This window comes from Pelodiscus sinensis, chromosome 14, assembly GCF_049634645.1.
Source record: "Pelodiscus sinensis isolate JC-2024 chromosome 14, ASM4963464v1, whole genome shotgun sequence".
Lineage (NCBI taxonomy): Eukaryota > Metazoa > Chordata > Testudines > Trionychidae > Pelodiscus > Pelodiscus sinensis.
This window is the reverse complement of record NC_134724.1, coordinates 13,730,419-13,756,673: the sequence shown is the minus strand read 5'-3', so window position 1 is coordinate 13,756,673 and position 26,255 is coordinate 13,730,419. Positions and strand designations below refer to the sequence as shown.

The 26,255-nt window shown below is 42.6% G+C and overlaps 1 protein-coding gene across 7 annotated transcripts in view; it reads right to left on the bottom strand.

Annotated features, from left to right (window-relative positions):
• AKAP13 (A-kinase anchoring protein 13) overlaps nt 1-26,255 on the bottom strand; it is a 374,025-nt gene that overhangs the window by 179,792 nt on the left and 167,978 nt on the right. For all 7 annotated transcript variants that reach the window (XM_075897023.1, XM_075897024.1, XM_075897028.1 and 4 more), the window contains 2 exons: nt 23,276-23,459; nt 1,206-1,395 (listed from right to left, as the gene is read on the bottom strand). In XM_075897023.1, the coding sequence (XP_075753138.1) occupies nt 1,206-1,395; nt 23,276-23,459 (374 nt within the window). The remainder of the gene's footprint in view (nt 1-1,205; nt 1,396-23,275; nt 23,460-26,255) is intronic.

Sequence of the window (26,255 nt, the reverse complement as noted above, 5' to 3'; positions counted from 1 at the left end):
GGTGCAACTCTTCAGTGTAGACTCTACCTATGCCAAGATGAGGGCTTCTCTCATTGGTGTAGTGTAGGTAAACCACTACCCAGACAAGTAGCTAGGTCGATGGACGAATTCTTCCATCAACCTAGTGCTGATCCATATCAGGGGATAGGCTAGTAGAGCTACCTCTCTCAGGAGATTGATATCTCATACTCCTAAGAGATGTAACTATATCAAAGTACATTCCTCATGTAGACCAGGCCTGAGATGGTGGAATTAAACCCAAATGTACAGACATCTGAAAGGAATGGTGGGCACACAAGGGAAACTGCAAAGTTCTTCAGGAACTATCAATTTCTGACCACAGTTTTGCTTATTATCCTCTCTGGTAGCCTCTTTCAAGCACCGAGATTGGAATTTTCCACACCCTTCAGTCTTGAGCTAATGTAGCTCCCCTGGTCATGATCCCAATAGCTCCAACAAGAGCTAAATCAGGCCAATGCCAAGTGCTTCTGAAATCTCCACTGTGAACTCCTACAGCATTTAACTGGAGTGGATTCATAGTCAGAATCCTGCACTGAGGTATTACAGAAGAGTGTACAGTGATCTAACTATGTACAATGATCTCACTACCTCTCCACTGGCTCTTCCTCTCAACCAGAGTGCTAATTCCTGACAGATCTATACTTGTCGTCTTCCATACAAAAACATTCCCACCTCCATAGTTCTCAGATAAACGCAGCCAGCACCAGAACCCTTCTCACACTGCCTGCTCACGGACCCAACCACCCTGCAGGAAGCTACTCTGTGCTCCAAGTAATTTCTTCTGTCCTCAAGATGTAACTCGCCTCCTTACAGGGTTGGGTCAGGATCTGGAAGCAAAGAGAGGCAGGGCACATGAGGAAGGAGGTGCAGGACAAGATTTGCTTCTCCTTAGGGAAACCTGACCAGCTCCACCTGCCAGAGATTTTTAGTAGACATCCCACTCCCAAATCAGAGCAAAGTAGACATCCCATTGGGAATGAATTAGTTATATCTAAGTTAAACAGTTTCTTACTCTGTGATTCTTTGAGATGTGATGGTCTGGTGTCATTTGTAAATCCCTATGCGAGCATTGCTCTAGGTGCAAAGTTCCTTATAAGACACCTGGATGCTCGCAACAACAGCAGTGGGCATCCCAGGTGCATTTACACATTTACAATCACTGTATTGCCCTGTCCCTTTCTCACCCCGTGCTGGTGGCTTGCTATGTATTTCTGGAGCTGCTCTATGTCATGCTCCATGCTGGCCTTTGCTTCCTCCTTGGCTTCAGTCGTTAGCGTATAAACATTCAGGCCACGGTGGTGTTTCACACAGTAGTCCCCCGAATGCACGGTATGGGACAAAGTGCTCCAAGAGTCAGGTTCACCAGCTTCCTCTCTGAAATAAAACAAACCCAGGTTAAAACATTAACTAGGCTGAAATACTGTGATGCAGTGACACACATACCATTCCTTGCTCTGGAGACTCATCTAGTTAATGGCCCAAACAGAAGAGATTACAGGGCAGTTTATTCTGCAGGCTAGACGGTCAGGCCTAGAAACACATACTTCCCTGTCTTGGCAGAGGGACATGAACTGGAGTTTAGTTAGAGTCAATGAAAAGCTCCATCCCCCAAAGTCCTGCCAAGTCTTATCGACCTGCGGTTTCCAAGTTGTCAGAAGGGCAAAGTGATTGCTTTCTAAAGTGAATTTAATGCAGATCAAGGCAGCCAGATTGACAACCCTGGAGTGGGAAACAGTCTCCTGATCTTTCGAATATAGAAGGCAATGGGCAAGCAGTATGACAACTTCTATGACAGAAACTTGGACTGAGACAATAAACTCACTTCACAGAGTGCAAGCAGCTATCACGTGGTAACTATTTCCATTCACTGTTAAACTGGACTTAATTTGAACAGCTGGCCGAGTAGGGGACGATTCTGTCAGACCATTCTTACATTACAGTGAGGTCACCAATATCCTAAGACAAAGTCCCTCTGCAATGGGATTATTAAATTAGAGTTTCCCATTTTGCCTATTAAAAGTAACAAAAATCTTTTTAAAACACTAGTACTAGGGGAAAGAAAAAAAACCTGCCATTGTCTTCGCTAGCACAAAACTTTAAAGTTATAACTAAATTACATTCTTATATAAAATGAACAGAGTAATGGTCAAAATACGGCCACCTCACTAGAAACTAACAGAAGAATAGAGGCACACCCATATGGAACTTTTCCTGTCCTTGTTATGAAAACTGTTATGACACTAACTGCTAACATGAGCTCAGATACATAGTAAATGGCACAGTTTAAGAACTGGAACAAACTAGAGTCAAGTAGAATTTCCATTACAGTTACAAGCCAAATTCAGGCCTAGCTGAAGGTTCCATCTGAGTGATGCCTGTAATAAGGACTGAATTTGAATCTAAAAGCATAAGTCAAAGCCAGGTGCAGTGTTAAAGGGAGATGGACCCAGCCTCAGGTGTGATGGATCAGCTACCTTCCAGCTGAGGCTGATCAACTGAATTAGAACCCAGATTTTTAAAGGCATTTAGACATTACTGTGCTCAGTGTTCCAATGTATAACAGATTTAGGAGCCTAAATCCCATGAACTATCGATGAGATTTTGATTCTAATGTGCTGAAAAATCTTTTTCTAAAATGAGATTTCGGCTATGTCTACAGTGCATTTTTGTCACTCGGAGATGAGGAAAAAACCACAGCTCTAAATGACAAAAACTTTTGCGACAAAAAGCACCAGTGTGGACAGTGATCCCAGTGACAAAGCTACTGCCCCTCACTGGAAGTGATTTTATTTTGTTGATGGGAGAACTCTCTCCTAGTGACAGAGAGCAGCTACACTGTGCACCATGCAGCGTTGTGGCCACAGGAGCAAAGCTGCGTCATTAAAAGATGTATCGCATAGATATAGCGTTAGGCTCATAAATCAGCGAAGCAAATGTTCAATCCGCATTTGCTCTGTGGGAAAGTGCTGGAGAACGATGGGAGAATGGTTCATGCCTTTGTGGATTTTGCTAAGGCATTTATAGCATACAACAGCAGTTCCCAGTCGCCAGGCTGTCATGACCCGCTGGCTGCCGGGCTGCGGCAACTGCCGAAGCTCAAGAAGGCTGTTCGTGGCGGCTCAGCTCCAGTGGCCATGGTGCCTATGGCATGGCAGGAGGAGGCGGAGCAGGAAGCGCCTTCCTCCCACCTTCATTCTTCGCACTTGGGGAGAGAGAGGGATTGAAGGAGAAGGAAGCACACACGCCGCCCCCCATACCCACACGGCCGCTTTTGCCGTAGGTGGTGCTAGGGCTAAGGTGGCAGCAGGAGGCAGCGTCTCCCTCCCTTCTCGGTAATGGCAGCCAGCCAGGGCTTTATGCTTTGCCCATGTGGCCACTTTTGCCAGCGGCAGCACTGAGGTAGCAGCGGAGGAAGAGACGCCTCCCACCCTCCTCGTCAATGGCAGCCCGGCTGAGGCTCTGCACTTCCCCCCACCCCAACATGGGGGTAGAAGATGCGCTTGGGAAGGGAGCGGGCGCACTGCTAGCAGCTGCTCCCCCTTTCCACATGGCAGTAACAGCCATGCTCCCTGAGGAGCATAAGTACGGGACTGAGGTGGGGGCAAAGGGGTGTTGGGTGAGGCCATGGTGAGGTCACAGACAAAAGGGTGTTGGGTGAGCTATAGGGGTCAGAAGTTAAAGGGTCAAAGGTCATAAGGTGCAGGGGTAGGGATCAAAGGGTGTAAGGCACTGGAAAGGAAAGGGCTGGGTTAGGGCGAGGCAGCCAAGCAACACTGTATTTACATATTCATTATTTGCATAATGAATACGCAAATATTCAAATAAAATGTTACTGGTCCACCAAAGGTTTGTGAATGGGTCTGCCGGTCTTCAGCATAAAAAAGGTTGGGACCCACTGGCATACAACACAAATGTCTTTGGGCAAACCTGTGGTTGGACAGAGTTGGGATAAATGTAATAACAAATGTCTATGGAAACAAAATGGCTTCAGAGTTTGTGGGGCAGAAGCAATATAGTTGGCTTGATTTGCGGATAGATATCAGACAAGGCTGCATGCTCTCACCGACCCTCTTTAACTATTACTTAAAAGTAATTTTTAAAAGATCCAATAATGAAAGCTTACAAATTATCGTGTCAGTGGCTAAAATATTAGTTATTGGGTTAATCAGATGTTAATCAGATCGGACCATTGCAAGAAGAGGGAGACAAATTGTTGGAAAGGGTAGCAGTGGAAGTAGAAATGTTAAGTCTAAATATCTCTCACAAAAAGACAAAATGGTAACATCTAAATCTGCTGGAAAAGTGTGATATTTCTATCCAAATCTGAAGCGGCATTAGAGTGTGGCAAGCCTAGAAAGTCTGACTGCAAGAGACTTCAACCATCATTTAAAGATTCAACACAGAACTGAACTCATGACTACTGCCCTAGCAACACAAGGTCACATTTGAAGAAGTAAACATTACCATGAAACATTAAAAAAAAAACCCAAACCCTGCAGTTTCTTGCTTTGCTCTGTGCATACAAGAGACAATCTCTAAGGCAGGGGTGGGGAACCTCTTTTGGGTCGGTGGCCACTAACCCACAGAAAAGTCCACCAGGGACCACACACAAGTGAGAAGCAAAGTGAGAAGCCCTTTACTGAGAAGGAGAAAGACACTCCGCACACTCCCCTTGCACACCAGAGCCTAGTAGACGGTGTGTGCTCCAGCCCTGAGGGTGGGTGGCAGGAGGGCTGAAGCTCCAGCACAGGCTCCCCAATGCTGAGCCTCGGGGGCCAGATCCCAGCAAGTCAGGGGCCGCATCCTGCCCCTGGGCCTGAGATTCCCAACCCCTGTTCTAAAGGCTTGTCTCCACAACGCTGGGGACTGACGCTGCAGCAATCGATCCACTGGCCATTGATTTATCATATCTGCTGAAATGTGATAAATCTACCTCTGAGCGCTCTCCTGTCGGAGCTGGTATTCAAATGGGATGAAAAGAGTAGCTGGCGATGTTGGGAGAGCAGCCTCCGCCAACATTACCACACATAAGACGCCACGGAAAGTATGCGAACTTCATGTGTGCTATTGGCATAGCTGACGTCACGTAGATTAGATCAACAGTGGGGGTTAGTGTAGAGTAGGCCTAAAAAAACAGAAGCGTGTGAAGCTTTCTGCTTTTCAATGGAAATGCTGCAGGCTATTGCTGTGCAGGTCTAAAGAAGACATAATCACTCAATTTTACAACATAACTGGAGTAATTCCATATAGTAAGACAATCAAACAAAGAACACTTGAATCTGCACAGATGAATGGACGACGAAGGCCAAAGAAAGTTTTGCAGGTACTGATGCAAGGTGTCCAAGGGGCACCCCTGGAGAATGTGGATTGTTGTCATGGTTGATTGTATGCGAGTACAGTGTGCTTCTCAGAGCTAAAGTAACAATTGTGAAATGTAGAGGAAGACTGCATGCCAGTGACCCCCATATACTATGGTTACTATTTATTGCTGTTTGACTCCATGCACTTTGCACTGTAGGAGAATGTGTGTCTGCTGTATATCAGTTAGATGTGCAATGCCATTCAGCTGCCCCTGAAACTGCTCCCAGGAGTTTTCTGTTCGCTTGGAAAGGGAGAGGAGGGAGGAACTGATGTCCGGGTGTCCCCTGCTCCCTCCCCCACCCCATGAACCACTCTGCAGAATAGTGTGTGTGTGTGGGGACAGAACACACCAAGGGAGAGACTGAGCTGCTGGCGGCTGCTGCTGTGCCCGAAGGAGAATTCCTTTGGGCCGGTGCCAATCTCTTATAGGGGCAGCACACAGTCTCTTACATTCCTCAGTTGGGTTTTTATAAAGAGAAGATTCTGCAACAGTTCAAGTGGAGCTCTCTCTTCTTGGGAGATACATTTCAATAAAATATTTTTAAAGCAAGGGGACCAGACTTTGATCTGATTTTCCTCCATTAACTTCAGGGGAGTTGCTCCCAGTTTTGCACCAATGCAAGGAAGCTCAGGGTCTCAGGATGATTTAGGAGATGCAGAAGTGCCAAACATCATGGACCCTATTCTCCAGTACCTCACACTTGACACCAGTTTAAGTGAGAGCAAACCATTTACTAACTATGCTGGAGCCAGATTACATATCTGTTGTGCCACGGTTAATCCAGAGTTAACCATGCAATTTAAGAGAAACATCCACATTCTTGAAGTGGAGCAGTAATGAAGAAATGGATCTCTATCAAAACTGGCAGCATATAGTGGGCGCCATCATGTGGGGCTACCCTGAGACAGTTTTATACTCTATATATATTGCAAGGAACAATTCTGTAGTAATAGTGGCTGATGGAGTAGGTGCCCTAATAGATTTTCTCTAATTTCTATGACTCACTTCAAATGTATCTATGATTTATCCAAATCAAGTGCAATCTAAATGGACCTGATTCTCCTCCCTATTTCCATAAAGTAACTCAATTGACTTCAATGGAATTACTCTGGATTTATTCAGCATCAAAATCAATATTTCAGTAAAGAAACAGAAGGTAATAAACAGTTTACTATAATAAATGGCTATTTAAACTTCTGTAAAACTCACCAAACCCCTGCAATTCAAGTTAACTGAGATATTAAAAGCATAAAGTAACTGAATAAATGGCCTTTCTTTATCAATGAAACACAGACATTTCTGTCTGGAGCTATTTTTCTTTTCGGCTGTCATATATGAGAAATCACTATACTTAGAGCCGCTTTCTCAACACAATAAAGCACTCATTGTGAAAAGCCCATTCACCAATTCATGAGAGCAACATCAGGAGATTAAAGAACACTAAGCATAGCAGCCTTTGTCAATTTTCCATCAGCTTCAAGTATATTTGTGAGATTCTTCAAACAGGCATCCATAAAGCAATCTGCAGAATTCAGGATTATAAATGATCCTGAAGGACTTCACGAGCATCCAAATTCAGAGATGAATTACCTACTAACTACGCTTACCTGTTTGCCGCTAATGGAGTTTGCCATCTTCACAGAAGCATGCCAGACTGAACAATGACTTCTACATACAAAGAAAATAATATCTTTCATATACAAATTCCAGGCTGCATGCTAAACGGAACTAGGGATGTAAAGGGAAGCATTCCTTTCCAGCAGGCTTACTGGGATAACTGGTTTATCCCTGGCTAGAGCAGCCCCCTGCCTGCAGCGTGATGTGGCGGGTCCTGCCCAGTTTGGCTGGAGCAGCCTCCTACTTATGGCATTGTTCAGTGGGCCATCCCCAACTGAAGCAGCTCCCTGCCTGCAGCGCAGCAGGCTCATCGTGCCGCAGGCTGGGGGCTGCTCTAATGGCCCTTTACCTACGGCACAATGCAGCAGGTCAGTTAACCATATAGTTTAACTGGTTAACTTTTAAACGAACCTTTCCATAATAGTGCATATATCTTAAGTAACAAATTACATCTCAGATACAGACAGTTGCAAGGGACTCTAGACTTGGTATGCAACAACAGTCATCTGTGCCATGTACAAATGAAACAGAGATATCTTGAGGGCTCGCATCTACCACCCTTACTCCAAGAGTTGTCCTACTGACAATCATGATGAGTCTTCAGATAGTGGAATTACTCCCAGAGGGTATGTCTACACAACAGAGGTTTTTTTGGAAAAATGGCTCTTTTTCTGAGAAAACTTCAATTACGTCCACTCTGCAATCACGTTCTTTCGAAAGACAATCAAAAGAACAGAGGGATTTTTCCAACATTGGTAAACCTCTTTCTATGAGGAAGAAGCTGTTTTCCGAAAGAGCTTTCGGAAAAAGGCGTGTGTGGACAGAGAAGAGGGAGTTCTTTCAAAAGAATAGTGAAGAGGAAGAAGCACAGGTGCCCTGGTGGCCACTCCATCCATAGCAATCACAGCTTAAATGTGAGATAGTGTCCATTCATTGTGGACGCTATCTTTTGAAAAAGCAGATCACTTTTTCGATGTGCTTTTGATGTGTAGACGCTCTCTTTCAGAAGTAGTTTTTTTGGAAGATCTTTTCCGGACATGCTTCCTCTGAAAGAAGCCTGCAGCCTAGACATAGCCAGAAGAAGGTACTGCAAACAGTTTAGGGGAACTTGTTGCTCCTCGCATGCCAGGAAGAAGTAAAACTGATTATATATTTGCTCTGCAAATCTTCATGGAGAAGTAAACAAAAAAATTGCAATTGAACATATTCTTTGTGGACTTTGGAGCAGGCATATGATTGTATAGCAAGATAATTAGCGTTTATGAAAACAGGTGTGCTCCAAGACTATGTCCATTGTATCTGGGCTAGGTATGATGGTATGACTACTGTAGTCAAAACCAAATGAGCCTACACAAAGAACTTCCAGTAAATGTTGACCTGCACCAGGAGTCAGTATTTTTTGTTTATAGTGGTCTCAGATGTGATAAACGAGACTATACAAAAGGAGACACATTGGAATATCATGTTTGTTGATGGCTTGGTGGCATGCATGGAAGATTGAGTCCCTGCAGACCAGTTTTGAACACTGTCAGTTCTCCCTGATAAAAAGATGGTGATAAAGTTAAAAGCAAAATAAAATCACCATCATGAGGGCCTGAGTCTCTGGTACCTCATATCTAAAGAAGAGCTCTCTGTGGCTTAAAATATTCTCTCTGTCATCAACAGAATTTGTTCTAATACAAAGATAATTTTTCACCCATTTTGTCATAGAATCATAGAAGATTAGGGTTGGAAGAGACTTCATGAGATCATCTGGTCCAACTCCCTACACCAAGCAGGGCCAACCCCAACTAAATCAATTATTTTATAGCCTGTATTTATTTACACCTGTAAAAAGCGAGTGCAGAGTGGTCAGATAACATACTGAATCAGGAGAGGAGCATTTTATGGCATTTTGCACTCAGCTTGCACAGGAATGTGATGACACAAGATGGAAAACAGTGGAGAATAGATCAAAAGACTTTTACAAACTCATTTTTGGGGTTTGGTTAACCCGGAAATGTCCTTTCAATGGTATTTGTGAGCACTTAGATGCTTATTTCTATGGAAGCAATATTGCTGGTGTCCTCCATCTGAATATTTGTTAACAGCTTAAAATGATAAGGAAGTTTTGCATAAGTCAAAGTGGAAAACGCTACACCTAGCCTGTGAAATTTCTAGAACAGTATGAAAACTTAAAGAAGAGTGACAATCAAAGCCATTAAACAGTGGAGTGACAGCAGGTATTCAAGAGGTGGCCTACAGACAAAATGCAGCTTTCAACAGAATTCTAACATATCCTGCAGTGACATTCATATTCACTAGGTAGGTATGTCCTGCAGCGAGGTTTCCAAGTATGCAGTGTTCATCATGATCAGAAAACTTTGTTTGGGTACAGGTAGAACATAGCAAATCAAGGTAGTTTAGTTTCCATTGGCCACACCTGTGTATTAAAGATGAAGGTTGGTGAATCTACCCTGTTCTGTTCCAAGTACTGTACATGGAACTCCCAGACTTATCCTAAATTTCTAATGATACCATTAGCTGTTCAGATTCTGACCATCTTTTTTCTTCACTAGTTATCTATAATAGGCTATTTTGGCTCCTTCAGTAACACTGAGTGCAATAGTACTGGATCTGTAGAGGTGAATGCCACGAGGCACCAATCTTTTTGAATTCCTAATAGTTGGTGTAAATAAAAAACAAAAGGAAGAATTAATTTAATAATAGGAAGTTATTTCGTATGGAATTTACAGCATGTGAACTGTTTTGCCAGCAATTTATATAATATCAGTGTTGCTGTTTCGATTTCTTATTTTACAGCACTCATTTAAGTCTAAAAATGCTTGGCTTAAAAGAGTATATTCCCTTTCTGGAAAAAAGATAGCTTGAATTGCACTGAGAATAATTTTGTATGCTATGCGAGGACATGAAAGTCTCTGAACATTTATTAAAGAAAGGATGCAAAACAAATCTTTCTGTCAGGAATTTTATATTGTCTGGTGTTTGATCAGTAGGCTGGACATTTCCCAAATTAGAAGGCATTTTGAAACCATTTTTTGAACATTTCACCTTTCACTAAGGGTTACTGGTTGCACAACCCAGAATTATTAATGGCCTAATCTTCTACCCAGCTTCTGTTCACTTCCATATGCAGTATGGTAAGGAAGTAGTCACTATTACACAAGTAACTCTCAGAAGGCATTTAAAACAGCGAGCAATCCATAAAATAATCTCAGGGTGCTAACAAAGGTATTTGTTGCTGCTTTCCTGCATATTTTTTGAGATAGCTAAAATGTGAATTTCTCTCACACACCCCACACCAAGTCAGGAGTGGTAGCTGGGGAAAAGTTAATCAACTGAGCATGTTATAGTAAGTCCCTTAACCTATACAACTTCTTTGAAAATGTCACTCGTGCATATTAAACTTATGTTTATTTTAGTTGTGAGAGGCTATATTTTTAGATTACTTCACATTGCCTCTGTGCAGTAGTAGTGGATACTAGGGAGATAAAATCCTGTTTAATTGTTTAATCGGTTAAATGTGATGTTTGACTGGTTAACCGATGAAAGAATGCACATGTGGTTGGGGGGCTGTTCCAGCCCTCATGGGCTGGACTGACCCCCACACTCCAAGGCTGGGCTGGAGCACAACTATAAAGACTAGCAATTTACTGAAAAAACCCTATTAGATTATCTCAATCACATGAATCTAGGATCTGGGGATTTCAGAATAATAGATATCATAACACTTGCAGTTAAATTATAAGATTGGCAAAACTATGTAATCTTTGCCTTGTTGTAGCCAAAGTCCAGACCCAAAATAAGAAGGTCTGAAGTGGCTATCCCCAGGAAATTACATATTGAATTCCAGCACAATTTTTTCTTGGCTTGTTTTTAAAAGATGCTTGATCATTTCTTTCCTAACACAAGTTTCTATTTAACTTACCAATATATTCATTTTCTCCCCCCCCCCATTGTGTAAAATCTTTATACTTCAGCATTACTCAGATGATGCATACACTCCATCTGATTTTCAAAGCTGTGCAAATCAATATCTAAAACTTGCTCTTACGATCCCAGAGCCCAATTGTAAATTCTCTGTATAGACAGAGTTGTTGGTGCACATTTTGTTTTCTCCTTCTTGCTCTTCTTTCCTCTTTTTAAAAATATCTCATCAATAGTTGCAGGAAGTATAAGACTTACTATATAACTGAGACTTCTATCTCTTTCCGGTGCAAGATACTGGCACAGAGCCATTCTATTTGCTCTGGTGGGTTAAATCTGTTATTTTGTTACTGAAGTGCAACAAAAGTCACCAGGGAAAAACAAATGATCTACCTAGGCAGCTTTTCAAGATAAAAATATATTGTGCTGTTTTACATTTCAAAAGTACTAATGCCATTAGGATAGGACCAGTCTAATTAGCTGCCTGGATTCAGTAGGGCATAGTCTGATTTACTGTAGTGATAACAATGATTTGGACTGATTGCTTTGCTTCCCATTCCTTTTTGGGTTTGCATTCTAATCTGAGATGTGTTTCCAGAGGTGCAGGATGGACTAATAAGCATTTTTCCTTCTTGGGTGAAACACTGTTCATCCCTAAAGGGAGAAATTTCTTCCATCTAGGAATATATTTTATCTGACTAGGATTTTGGAACAATCAAAACAGGGACAGAGCAGAGAATTCATCCCAGGTTTTATGCTGGAACTTTATTCAGTGCTGTGTGGATATTCTCACAGCACAGACCTGATCAACAGATAAACAAAAATAAAATTCTTCAATAAAAACCTTAAAATTCTGTGTTTTTCTGTAATTAAAATGAAACTCTGAAATTCACTTTTCCTATTCACAGTATGTAGGTATCAGTTAAACACAATGCATTACTGACTATTGATCTGCTTACAATTTTTAAACAAGTTGAAAGCTTACCCGTGCCATCAATCATTATAATAAAATAAAATAAATGAATTGTCATTTGTATTTGTCTGCCTTTGAATGTAATCTGCAATCTTGCTACCTAGAGTACTGAATAGCACATTACTGTCAATATGAAATGTGTCCTCAAACTCAGTGATACAGTCTTAGGAGTGATTTTTAAAGTTTTTGGCATCATTTCATAACATTAATTACTCCTATCTGGATTAATTTCTGGTGCATTAAAACACAAACCCCTATATGCTGTTGAATAACCTTTATACACCAGAAGCAGTGTACTGGAGTATTTTTGGCAATGCAAATTTAAACATTCAGATATTCACCACAGGAGAGGAAGGTTGTGCACACTGAATAAGTGACACTGGTACTTTCAGTAAAACGTATTTAATAGTTAATATATATATTTTTCACAAAATGTAAAAACTATAGATTCTATCTGAACATGCATATTCCAAGTTTTTTCTGTGGAAATGGATTTCTAGGATTCCTTGTGATCAATAAAGCTTGTAGTTTGTCCTGTGGTATCAACTTTTAGTGTTCCAAATTAATCACCTCAAATAAATGTTTTCTAATTTCTATACAAAAGTTTGATACAACAATGACAATCTCTTTAAACACTTCCCTATAAACCTAAAAATATGAGGAAGGGACTAGAACAATACATTTTAACTATTTTCCCCATTGCTAGTATTGTCTACTGGGTAGCTAGACACTGAGTGGAAAGAGTGGATTATGTTTTTATTTGAAGCAATGTGCTGGACAAAAGATGAGCTTTCAAAGGTAAATTAGCTTCCCAGAAAATCTGTGGAGGAGAGGTGGGGAAGGTGTGCAACTGTGGATTAGGCATGAAATCAGCCTTTTGAAGCTTTGCCCTTCAAAGGGGAAGGGGAACATTTATAATCTTACTACCTGTTACATGAGGACAAGATAAGAGGCCCAAACTATATAAAAGCATGATCCTCAGATTCATACGTGTTCTGCTTCTGAGCAAAAGTCTTATGCACTTGCAAACACAGAAAAACCCTTTGTGGGGGGTAACAGGACTGACTCCTCCCAGAGCTCTTATCAGAATAGGGGTGATCTCTGGTAAACCTCTTAGCAAGTAAATAGTTAGTTTGTTTTTGTTGGAGCAGGGGGTTGTTTTCTCTGTAATGCTTTCACCTTGAGAATAAATTAGTTTGCTTAGGAAAAGATATGGCTACCTTTATATCTATAGGCAGTTACCCTATTTATAGCCTCTAAGGAGAAAGAAAAGCAGGCCTGTTTAAGCAGTCTGACTTACTGTAGAACTTTCAGAGCATGTGTCATCAGCTGAATCGAGTAATAATTAGAATATAGTGTAATATCTCCTTTATGTTTGAAAATGTGCACCATGAAGCTTTTACACCTTTTATTAAATATTTTCTTCTTTCTTATGAATATAATTGAATAGACCTGTAAACTACATGTCTCCTTGCTTTCAATTACTTCAGCCCATCCTCCAGTACTACTTTTGGCCCATCTTTCTTTCTTCATTTTCCTATACGCCTCTCAAGCCTCTTCCCCCTGCAGGTCATCTTTCATGCCATAGTTTGACTTACGAGATTTTAGTGCCTTTTTTAGGTTCTCTTCATTCACTCCAGAATTTATTGATTAATTCACTATTTGTTTGCAGTATATCATGTTCATTTCTAATATACACAAGCTGGTTCACATCCCTCCTCATTTTCTCTCTTGCCTTAACGAGTTTTCAGATGGTATTTTCTCCACCATATTCTTCTAGCCAGTAATATAGTTTGTGTCAGGTCAAAATTTTAGCTGTCACAACTCTGCCTTTAGTGATCTTTTTTGCCTCCATATACACCATCTTATCACTCTTCAAGCCACTGGTCTTCTATTTTTACATTTATATATTACCTCTCTCTCAGATTTTTGCATTCCTAAATTTCCACAATTTAGGCCTGACCAGGACTGTGTTGGTTCACAATGCATTAGCTGGGCATCACTACACAATTAATTGTTCATGATCTATTGCTGCTTCTTGTCAAAAATCAATTTGGGACTTGTGCCTAGTCCTGGCATTCTTTAGGACATGGTTTTCTCTCTTCTGAAAAGTGTTTTAGCAATAACCATGTCTAGTCCCAGACAAGTAAGTCTGTATGGCCATTTTCTCCTGGGATTTCTCATTCAAATGCTCTGGCCCCCGTGAACTATTTCATATTTATAACGTGTGCAGTTAGATCTGCTTGACAATTATCTTCTCATTGGGTGGTATGTTTCTACAAAGGCATAATAATTGATCCCAAACCAACTCTTTATCTTTTTATCCTCTCCTAACTGTTGTGCATGCCTACTTACTATATGGACAGCTATGTCTTCCCCGCTCAGTTTAATACTCATCAGTTAGTCTGACATTATGGGTGTGTCTAGACTACATGGCTCCGTCAATTGAGCCATGTAGATTAGGCAGGACTGCAAAGGAAAATTAAGCCACGATTTAAATAATCGCCACTTCATTTAAATAAAAATGGCCACCGCGCTGTGCCGATCAGCTGATTGTCAGCACAGCGCGGCAGTCTAGACGGGGATCTGCGGCCCCCAGAACCCTTCATCGGCAGATCCTTTATGCCTCATGAAACAAGGAGTAACGGTAGTTCGGACTAGGAAGCCTAGTCCGAACTACCTAGTCCATGCCGCGTGTAGCCGCGCGGCACGGAGTCCGCACTAGCGGACATTTAAAAATGGCGGTGCCCGGCGAGATGCAAATGAAACCCGGGAAATTCAAATCCCGGGCTTCATTTGCAACTCCGGTTGCCTACATTACCACCCTAGTTCGAACTAGGGTGGTAGTGTAGACATACCCTAAGTTATCAGTTCACATCTGACTGAGGCAGACAAGCACGTAGGTAAAATTATTTCAACCATTCAGAGAAGCAGTACTGGCTTATATGCAACAGCCACAAATCTGGAGCTGTTATGAGGTCAGATACTTACATGGGTACATGCATATAAGTGGTGATTCTTGGATTGCATTCTGGGAATCCTGTTCCTTGCAGGAAAATTGCTTACGTTTAATAAAACAACCTGCCCATTAAAATAAATGAAAATGTCAAGTGACTTATCCTTATTTTTTGTTGTTAAAATATTTGGAGATGAGAGAGGGCAAGAGAGTCTTCAGCTTTCACACTGGCCCTTATTCAGCAATGCATTTAAACGCATGCCTATCTTTAAGCCCACATTTAAATCCTTTGCTAAATAGGACTGGGATTACTCACATTTAAAATAAAGCATGCACTCAAGTGACTACAGTGACAGTTACCTAGAAGAGTACCAATCTCAGAGGTGCTACAGAAAGCGTCTCAATGGGACAACCACACAGACCTCATTAAGAATGCATTTTAGATCAAGGATTGCAAAATGCTCACAAAACGTCCTGTTATCTTGTGTGATTTTTCTCTTTTTTTGTTAGTTGGGTCTGGGTCAGTTTGAACTTGGCTCTTGATTCTCTGATAAGAACCACACTTTGTCCTGTTTCTCCATGCACTGATTTACATTTTCACATGCTGAGCCACCTGTTTATTGTTATACTCTCCCTAGAATCCCTTAGCTGCACTGACAACTTTGTTCATAATAGAGAAGGGAAGAAACCCACCAGCAGAACTAACAAATACAAATCCTGTGAAGTTTTCTAGGAGAAATTAGTGACTGCTTAAGCTTTGACTCTCCTCTTCCTCTCATAAGCATCCAAAAATAAGACCTAGATAGAAAAATAAGTTTATTCCTTGTGGGTCTTGATATAATTTTCACCTACTTCTTTCTTTATGGTCCCACACTCATGATTTCAGCTACTAAATTTGAAACAACTTTATATATTTTCTTTCCCAATACCCTGCCCCCACAAAAAGGAGTTTTTAGTCAACCAGGAAAATGAATAGCGGATAGCCCTTGGAATCTCCTCCTATATCTGCTTCACAAAGCAAGGAAGAACTTCCACCTCATAGCCTATACTACACTGCGTTTTATTTGGAAACAACAGAAAGAGTATCAATGAAGTAGCACAAAATGAAGGGGTCCTCTTACTTATCCAAGTTAGTCCTAGGAAGAAGGTTACCCCTAGGTTCCAATGAGCTGTCTCTTAGAGTACATCTGCACAGCAACTAGGATCGTGCTGTTGTCAGGTCACTGATTTACTGCCGTGGGGTCTGGACAGTTCTCTGGCTCCATCGATGATGATAACCAGAAGGCTGCTTAAGTGTATGCTCAATGATGTGGGCCCAATTATCACAGCAGACCCCAGGAGAGCCCCCAAAGGCCACAAATAAGATAAGGGTTGAAGGTGCCCAGCCAGGTTTATTGTTTAACCAAGTACAATAATAGTGGTCAGTAGACTCTACCGAATCACTATATTATGCACCCATGACAATGGACTCAGCTCAACTAGTGGGAAACTCCTACTGGCTGGCCCCCAGCTGGCCAAAGACTGTCCCCTCACCAAAACACCACTTTTTATACAGGCACAAACAAGTTACACGTCACTCCTGACATGTCAGGTTGCCACCCTCTGACGCTGTTGCTACTTCGATACCACCTATCACCCCACACTTCATGATCTGATTAGATCAGCTCTATCCATCATACTCTCATTTTAGACCCTTTCCTGAACCTGAGTCTGTACCTGTGGGGAGTGTGTGGGTACCAAGGTCTTTTTTAATGAGTTGGTTTTACCGTGTGCTTTCAAGTTATGCCCAGTACCAATTACTGTTTTACAGTGGGTACCTAGCACCAATTACTATTCTACACTTGGGCCTATTACCAATTAGTGTTTTGCTTTCAGCCCTGTTCCTACCAAGTCCTGTGAGCAGGGGCCTGTCTCTTGCTCACAGCTGAGCTTTGCTTTAAGTTAGCCATGTTTTGTCCACTGTTAGCTAGGCTTCAGGGCTGAGACCAGGCCTGTGCTACATGGGCTTTTGTTTTAGGCCCTCATATTACTATACATGCCTCCTAGCAGGGTTAGACAAACACATGCTAGCTGTTCTCAAGTTAACATGCTAAAAACAGCAGTATGGATGTGATGGCTATCCACCTACCTACATACGCAGAAGTTTGGGCAGATTCATACTCTGCCAGCTGGCCCAAGGAACTGCCTGTGCCACTGCAGCCATATGGCTATTTTCAGTACACTAGCTTGAGCAAAGCTAGCATGTGTGTTTACCCATACTGGGAAGCACATACCTTAGAGGTCATCTCTCTCTTTGCCTGATAACATAGCCATTAAATTTAGTTGGGGCCCTCAAGCTAAACAGTGGCCAGAATTAAATACAAAGGAGCTACTGGCAAACCACTCTCAATGAAAAGAGCTCAAATCGGGAATTCACTCAAACCACAGCTCTATGAGACAGTGGACTTTCAAGGCCTGCCTGTTTTCAGAAGAGGATGGAACATTATTTGGTCAGGGTATGTCTACACTACCCCGCTAATTCGAACTAGCTGGGTAATGTAGGCATACCGCAATTGCAAATGAAGCCCGGGATTTGAATTTCCCGGGCTTCATTTGCATAAGCCGGGCGCCGCCATTTTTAAATCCCGGCTGGTTCGAACCCCGTGCCGCGCGGCTACACGCGGCACGAACCCGGCTTCCTAGTTCGAACTACCTAGTTTGTGCCGCGTGTAGCCGCGCGGCACGGGGTTCGAACCAGCCGGGATTTAAAAATGGCAGCGCCCGGCTTATGCAAATGAAGCCCGGGAAATTCAAATCCCGGGCTTCATTTGCAATTGCGGTATGCCTACATTACCCTGCTAGTTCGAATTAGCGGGGTAGTGTAGACATACCCTCAGTGATTTGTAGCCTGCAAGTTGGAAAGATACATTTTAAATGCCTAATAAATAAATAAATAAATAGATGCTTAGCAAATGAGGATATGTTCCAGTAATGAAGGATCTTGATGAGATGTTTTGGAAAATATTACTGATTCAGGCAACATATTTTTCCATTTTCACTAGGAGAGAGGCAAGGTTTATTTTGCAAATTTCATTTATAGATAAAACAAAGGTTCACAGGGGTGATTTATGACTTATTCATCACACTTCCAGTCAGATCCAACTTCATTTTAGTGTGCTGTGTGTTCAAATCCAGTTTTGTCTTTCACTTTTCAAGAAACTGTGCACACCCTTCTCATATCAAGAGATGATGATATAGGGACCAGTTAACATAAGGGCTTGCAACAGAAAGCAACAAATCTCCAGGAGTCCAGGGGTTATAAGAAAGAAAATATAAAGGCTGATTTAATGAAGAACTGCAACAGTTTAAAATAGGAAAATACTTTTTCGTAAACTGAGGTTTAAACATCTAATTAGTTCTCTTGAAAAATTAAATTTAATTTCAGCTGAAACAACATTTGCTTTGCAGCTGAACAGTCAAACTTGCAAAAACTGTGACCTCTGCACGGTTGCCTTTTTAATAATTGTAACCGTTCTAATTACAATAGAACCTCACTAATTCACAGCCATGACAGGGAGAATCATTGCAAGTTACAGAGTTCTGCAAATTAGCAAATGAACAATAAAAGCCCATGGTTAATGCATCATAAAATGTCCTATGCTATAGTTTATAACGTAGGTAATTATTTATAAAAATAAAGTAGTCTTTGTCTAACCACTCGTTTTAGTGCATTGCTATTCTGCATTTTGCTGAGAGGTACAAAATGTGTGCTAATTAGCATGTGCAGATTAAATTGTGAAGATGAGCACAGTACAGATGAGCGGTTCCACAGTATTTGATTGCCTTTTGACAATATACCGTGATACATATTCTTTACACAAAACCTGGCGGCAGTCTATATTTTGAAACTCAATAGGGATTTTTAGGGAGAAATCCTGCCCCCAAGTCCATTGGCAAGTGAGGTCCTAACTATAACAGATTCACAACAGTGAGAACAAGCTGCACACCCACTTCACCATCATACTCCTTCAGATCACGAGGGCTCCCTCCCCACCATAGGAGGAACTGAGTAACAGTGAACGGCATGTGAATTCACAACTACACAATCGAAACACCATTGTGGAGTACCAGTGTTGCTCCAGCTCTTAACTGATCCAGGACCCCTAACAGCAACCTACACCACTTCCCCATCCATTCTGAAAGAATTGTATCCTCCCAATCCTCCACAGACACCTCTTTCAAGGCTTGTTTAGAGTTTTCTCAAGAATATGAGCTTTAGTGCCTAGAGCTGGGTGTTCAGAGCTTATCTGTGCAGGGGGCTTAGTCTGGACTAACTGGAGTTATTCTGGTCTGAAAACACCTGTTTATGTTAGGGATGTAATAGTGTAGTTGGTCAACCGATAAGCAAAAGCTTTTAGGTTAATGCTATAAATTACACACATTTCTGCCCCCCCCCCAGTAAATTTTTTAGCAGCCCAGCTCAGTCCTGGTTGAACCAGGTCCGGGACCTACCCCCACTGCAGCTCTGCATTTAAAGTGTATTAGGAGCCAAGCAGGCAGGGTGACAGACAGCCAGTCCAGGAGGGGAGCCGGTTTTTAAACTGGCTCCCCTCTCGGACTGGCTCTCACCTGGCAACAGAGTGGCAGGGGGCCCCCCAGGAGTGGGGTCAGAGCGCACTGGCTGCCAGCCCGGCCCCAGGGACTATAGAATAGTTGACTAACCGATAAGAATTCATGAGGTTAATTGATTATTCAGTTAACCAATATTTAACATCCCTAATGTACGCCTGACACTATTCTTCGGCATGTATTAACTCTATGTTTATAGCGAACTCAGAATTCTCTTTCAAAATGTACCAATTCTAACGCCAATTGAGTTACTGAAGTCTACTGTTCAGTGCATATATATATGGCGGTATACTTGAATCCAGGTTAAACAGGTCAACTCTGTTGGTGTGCCAGTTTTTCAACAGCATGCATGGAGGGTGTGGCTGTCTGATTAACCTGACTCAAGAACAGTAGAGGACACACAAATGAACAAACAGGTCAATAACGAATGCCTGCAAAGTAGTGCGGGACTGCTAAATTAATTAGACCCGCTAAATCAGTGGTCCCCAACCTATAGAGGCTCCCGGGTGCCTGGGGGCAGGGCCACTCATGCGCCGGGCACCCGGGGGGTGGGGCCACGCGTCCTGGGGCACGCCAGGGGCGGGGATGCCCTTGCACCCAGCGCCAGCATGTGCCCCAGGGCCGGGGCCTGGGCCGCCCGAGCGCCATGTGCCCTGGGGCTGGGGCTGGGGCCGCCAGAGCACCGCGGTGCACCCGTGGGCACCGCATTGGGGACCACTGCGCTAAATTGAACATCAGAAGAGCTATCTCTGGCACGGCAAATGAAAATGTGGCCTAAGTGTTGCATGACAAGTATCAGAGGGTAGCCTTGTTAGTCTGTATCTGCAAAAACAATGAACAGTCCTGTGGCACCTTAAAGACTAACAGATTTATTTGGGCATCAGCTTTCATGGGCAAAAGTCTGCTGGCATCTGATGAAGTGGGATTTTTGCCCATGAAATCTTATGCCCAAATAAATCTGTTAGTCTTTAAGGTGCCCCAGGACTGTTCATTGTTTTTGCAGATACAGACTAACATGGCTACCCCTCCGATACTTCTCACAGCAACAGTAAGGGGATACTGACAGAAATCCAAGGACTCACAACTTTTAGTTTTCACTCCATTGCTTGAACCAATTGTAAAATATTCCTCACGTACATTGAGCAGCAGATGTAATAGCCTTATTTCCCCAATTTTACTAAATTACCAATTGTGTTCCTACTTGGGTAATAACAGTATTTACAGTGTTTGCTGCAAGCTGTATAATCAAGTTTTGACTCATGGTATTTTCTTGACTGCATACCTATCCTGTTATGTTGCTAACAATCTACACACTTAGGAGAATTTAACTTTATTTCAGGGTTACCTAACCACATTATATGATCAATCCATTTATTTCAACTTTAATACAGTACACATACAGGAGGTATGTGGCTATCAAAATATCATGGGGAATGAACATTGTTCCAGAATGGTTTGTGTATTAAAAGATTACTTGAGAAAGTAGCATAAAACTCACCATCATGACCCTATATTATTCCCAACTGATGGGTGAGAAATGAAAGCTTAATGCAGAGCTTCTTACCCCCTCTCTACTTTAACATGATGTTGACAGAAAATTTTGAAACTTGTGAAATGGAAGATTAAGTTCAACTACTTCAGCAGTATATAGCACAAGACTGAATTTCGGCTTTAAGAATTCTTTACTCGCATCTCCTAAAATAATACCAAGGAGCAAAGAAATAACAACCCAGTAACATGCACTGGTGTTTAATTTTATTAACAGAATGCATGACATTGGGCAACAGAATGCAGATTTAAAAGGAATCTAAAAATTCAGAGAAGAAAAAGGAAAGATAATGAAAAAAAGCTTAAGATGACATGATATCAAGGTAATAAAAATACACAACAGTACTGACTAGTGCAACTGATTAAAACGTCTTCTACTGTTTTGACACACATTCTGCGCAAAGTAAACAGATGAAATACACTGTTATCCACCTTGACTTTCAAAAACTAGATCTCAAATAAAAGTAATTTCTAGTCCTCCAAACCACTTCAGTAAAGAATGTGAAAATGATCATGTGGGACTAGTCAGTATCTCTTCATAAACCTCTAATTTTGTTTTAAACACACAAGTTAATTTAAACCTAACCCATCATGGTTACACAGGTTGAACCTCTAAAATCCAGGACTCTCTGGTCCGGCAACATCTGTGGGCCAGCAGGGCAACAGGTATTGCTGAACCAACAAGACCCGGCTGGCCAGGTTCAGAAGCGCAGCCCGGGCCAAGCTATCAGTAGCAAGCGCAGACCCAGTGGGACTGTGTGACGGGGTGGACAGGCCCCGCACTGATGGACAGGGGGTAGCCCAGGCCCAACTGGCGGAGGAAGCCCCGCCCCTCCAGCCCTGCTGGGCATGCTCCCAGCAGCGGCCGGGTATAAAAGCAGAGGGAGCCGTGCAGCCAGGGGGACGGCAGGAGGAGGGAGTAGACCAGGCCGGGCCAGTGTTTCTGCAGCAGCTGAGACCAGAGTCGCTGCCCGTGCCTGACCCGGAGGCAGAGCCAGCAGCCGCTGACCCAGGGCGGGAGGAGCGCGCCCGCAGCCCCGGCAGGTACCGACTCGGAGGCGACTGGGCCCCAGGGGAACCAGGGCGCGGTAGGGAGCAGCCCAGGGCAAAGGACCAATAGCGCGGCTCGGTGTGTATCGGCCGGATCCCCCGCCGAGCGGGCAGGAGCCATAGGCCCTGCCTAAAGGGCCCTGGGCTGGGACCCGGTGGAGAGGGAGGGCCCAGGTCCCTCTACCACCCGTTTTCCCTTCCCTGGATAAACAAACCCCGGGCCAGGAGAGGCTTCTCGGAGCAGCTAGGCCTCTAATGCCGTATGTACCCTGGTAGGGGGGCATGGACTTTACAGTGAGACTGGTAAGGTCGTATTTACCCTGATAGAGGGACCTGGACTTTTGTGTTGGGACTACTAGGGTTGTATTCACCCTGAGAGAGCGGGCAACGGGCCCGTAAGGGAGGGGGCACACCCCACGCCAGGGGCGTACCCCGTGACAGGCTGGCGCAGTGGAGAGCCCAGTTCTGGCCAGACTGGCACAGCAGAGCGCACAGCCTTGGCCAGGCCTGGAAGCAGAGGGGCCGACCCCGAACCAGGGCTGTCATGGTTGGGGGCTGTAGGCAGCGGGGCTGCTCCCTGCCGGGCCAGGAGCAGAGCCCAGTAGTCAGGGCTGGCACCTGGGAGCAGGGCTAACAGCTGGTTGGGGAGCCTTTATCTCCCCTGGTCCAGACAACTCCATAGTTCAGGACCACTCAGGTCCTGAAGGTGCTGGACTAGGGAGGTCCCACCTGTATATCTTTTCCATAAATGATGTTTTTTTACTCTATAGAATCAGCATGGTTTATCTGAAGCAAAAACTGGTAGAGAATATTATTTACTATAAAGAAAAACAAAACAACATAAAAAACACCAAACCACCCAACACGTTTCCATTGGGGATCTGGCATTTGTGCAAGGAAAAACTTCTTTGCTTATGTTTGCATAAGGTTAAATTCTAATGCTACAGAAATGCCTTTAAAGAGACAGAAAACAGAAACATATAAAGGAAATGAGAACATAACATCACTATTGTATTTCCCATAAACCTTGAGGTCCTACCCAATCCTTACCAGCAACCAAGCCAAAAATAAAGAGTGAACAACAAAACCTTTAGCACCTCATTGCAAAACACAATACTTGAATTGGGGTCATTCAAATAACTATGCACAATACAGGCAAGCATGCTGTAGGGTACTGAAAGATAACACAGGAACTCAGAAAAATCATTCTTACTCTGTCAACAGCTGATACAGCTTCTGATAACCCCGCTCCAAGGCCAAACTCACAGGCGTAGCCCCTTCCTTGTTGTGGATGCAAAGAGCTCCTCTTCCACCTGGCTGCTGTAGCAGAAACCATGTCAATCTCAGCAGGCCCAGCCTCACTGCAAAATGCATCAATGTCTCCCGGGGGCTACTCTCTGTGAAGAAAGAAAAAGAAAAAGAAACATGTAGACTATAAAAACCACTTCCCCACATCCCGGCTACTGGAGTTGAGCCATCCTCACACAAAATACAGTACAATGGTTGGCACATATCTAGTGGTTGCTCAGAGCCAGAAAGCTAGGCAACATAAACACTGAAGCACCTGGAAAAACATATGCAAAGGATGGCTTGTTCGAATCCCGACGCAGCTGGCACTTCAGAAGAAGGGGATCACCACACTGACTTTAAGAGTGCTCAGACCTATCAGGATCAGGCCTACTGCAGAAACCCAATGAAAAAAGGAGTAGTCCTAAAAAGGCTTGATATTTAAAGTATTAACTACCTATAAACAGAGGTCAGTAAATTCTAGTTGGCTATGTCTGTCTGCACGTGCTGGTACTTTTCTCATACATAATACTGAATCGAGATTTTGGCAAAGTCAAATTTGGTGTTTAAAGACATATTCCTCACTGGACACAGGAAAAATGCTACACTGCAGGCATAAATCTGGAGCAGCTATAAAAAAAGAGCAGCCTACACTTTCTCAAAGAAAGTAAAAAGTGAGGACTTTCTTAAAGCAGCTTTACCATGCACATCTCAGCGGATACAGAATTAGTCAGAAGTTGTATAATTCTAAGTAGGAGCATTTGTTAGCTGAGCATTCTCCTCCCCTTTTACATTTAAACATCTATGGTCTTATTAAGTTGATTAAAATATCACTGGGCCTAAGCTTTCATCTACGAAAAATAAACTTATTTTTTCCTCATTCAAATAGCTGAAGTCCTAAAAGAACCTTGCTCTGAACAGCAATAGTTAGAAATGAGCTCCAGATGCACTGCTGAAATATAGTATATGGAGATCAAAGCTTTGGGGTTTCTGTACCCAGAACATGGACATTTGCATTTTTAAATCTGCAAGAAGATATACAAAAACCTAAAGATTCAGTTTTACAAATTAATAAAGAGTTTCAGCATTGACTGGTGTAGCTTTAAAAGGCAACCTTTCCACTATTGTAAACCAAATGAGTAAATAGATTCAGTTAAATATTCTGAATATTATAACAATTTATAGGCTTATTAATTTGGTCAACAGCCAAACCAATAAAATCACATTATAATTTTCAGAGGGACAGCAATGTTAGTCTACCTGAAAAAACTTAAAATAACGAATAGTCTTGCAGCACCTTAGAGACTAACAAAATTTGTAAATGGTATCATGAGCTTTCATGGCCACAGCCCACTTCTTCAGATGAAGCGCACTATAATGTGAGTGCAAAATACTTCTACGATTTAATCAGGTAATTTCTCAAGCACATTCTCAAACAGTACAAACTGCTAGCTCCTTTGCTCAGCTGGGATTTAAGGGATATCATTAAGGCCTTTAGTCAAAAAACAAGAACGAAACAGTGATGTCTCTCCTTTTTGCCATGTAGCTTTTGCTGAGCTTCTTAGCTGGCTCAGCTCCTGCAGAGCCTAATTTGTATTCAAGAATCAAAAGCTTCCTGACAGTCTCTACCATACAACTCCAAATTAGGGCTTAGACAACTTGCTTCCCCCACCCCACCAACACACAAACACACACCACTCCAATCCCAGCCTCCTCCTGATGGAAGAAAACATGATATATGTGAGCACGTGATGCTGCTATACAAGGTTCTGACTGGTTACAGAGAAAGGATATTCTTCAGACATTTGAAGCCTGTGAAAGTGCAAAGAGAGGAACGTTCTATAGCATGGTACTTTACAGATGAATGAGGAGACAATGTACCTAATCAGAGGACATTAAATAAGAAATAAAAAAGATGGTCAACTATGAGAGAAGCAAAATGGGGGCTGAGAAGACACTAAAAAAGTTGCTGTGGGAGGAACTCTTCCAGATTGGAAAACAGCAGATTCCAAAAAGATTTTCCTAGGAACTTGTCTACACATAAACATTGTACCATTTTATCTGTATTAGTACAGTTAAAGTAATATGACTCTCCTACCATGGATATAGTTGCACAAATCCAAGATCTTTTGTTTCCTGTTTTTGCATACTACCTTTACATGCAAGGATTCATATATGTTACACTAATGCCTCTGAATACCCGTCTACTGATTGGTGACCACTGTTTTACACTAATGCCTCTGAGTACCAATGTGAGAGAGTGCAGTCTTCTACGAGAAGAGACGGCACTTGCTGTGTAGAGCACATTAAATGTAAAAACTCGCCACCCAGCCAGGATCTGACTACCGTGTGAACTGGCATCAAGCCATCCTAAAAGAGACAAGCACGAATGATGGCAGCCAAGAGACAAAGTCCAGTACATGCAACAACTGGTAGTGCTCAGGGCAAGAGTCTTAGATGAACAAATTTCCAGCAACAGACGGTGCAGAACTCATGGCTAGTGTTAAAAGGGATGCGCCATCTGTGAACTGGATTAACTTTCCAAAATAAAAATGCATCTGTCACTCTGATGGCTGCTCAAAGCAAGTTTACACACTGCTTGCATCAGGCCTTGTGAGGAATGTGGGAAAAATGAGGAAGGCAAAGGAATTAAGTTATTTCAATTTTATTTATTTATTTATTGCCTATCAACAGGGGAATCGGGGCATTGGACTTAAGAAATTCAGGCAGAGGTTTGCTTGAAAAGATTGGCACAGAGAAGAATGCCCATCCCAAGCATGGAAAGCATAGAAATTACGTAACCATTAGCGGGGATTAGCTGTAGCTGTTCATCATAAATGGCTGAAAGTGGAAATTTAGCAGGGGTCTGCAGAATCACCAGGCAGCCCTTAAAGTGGTAACACAAA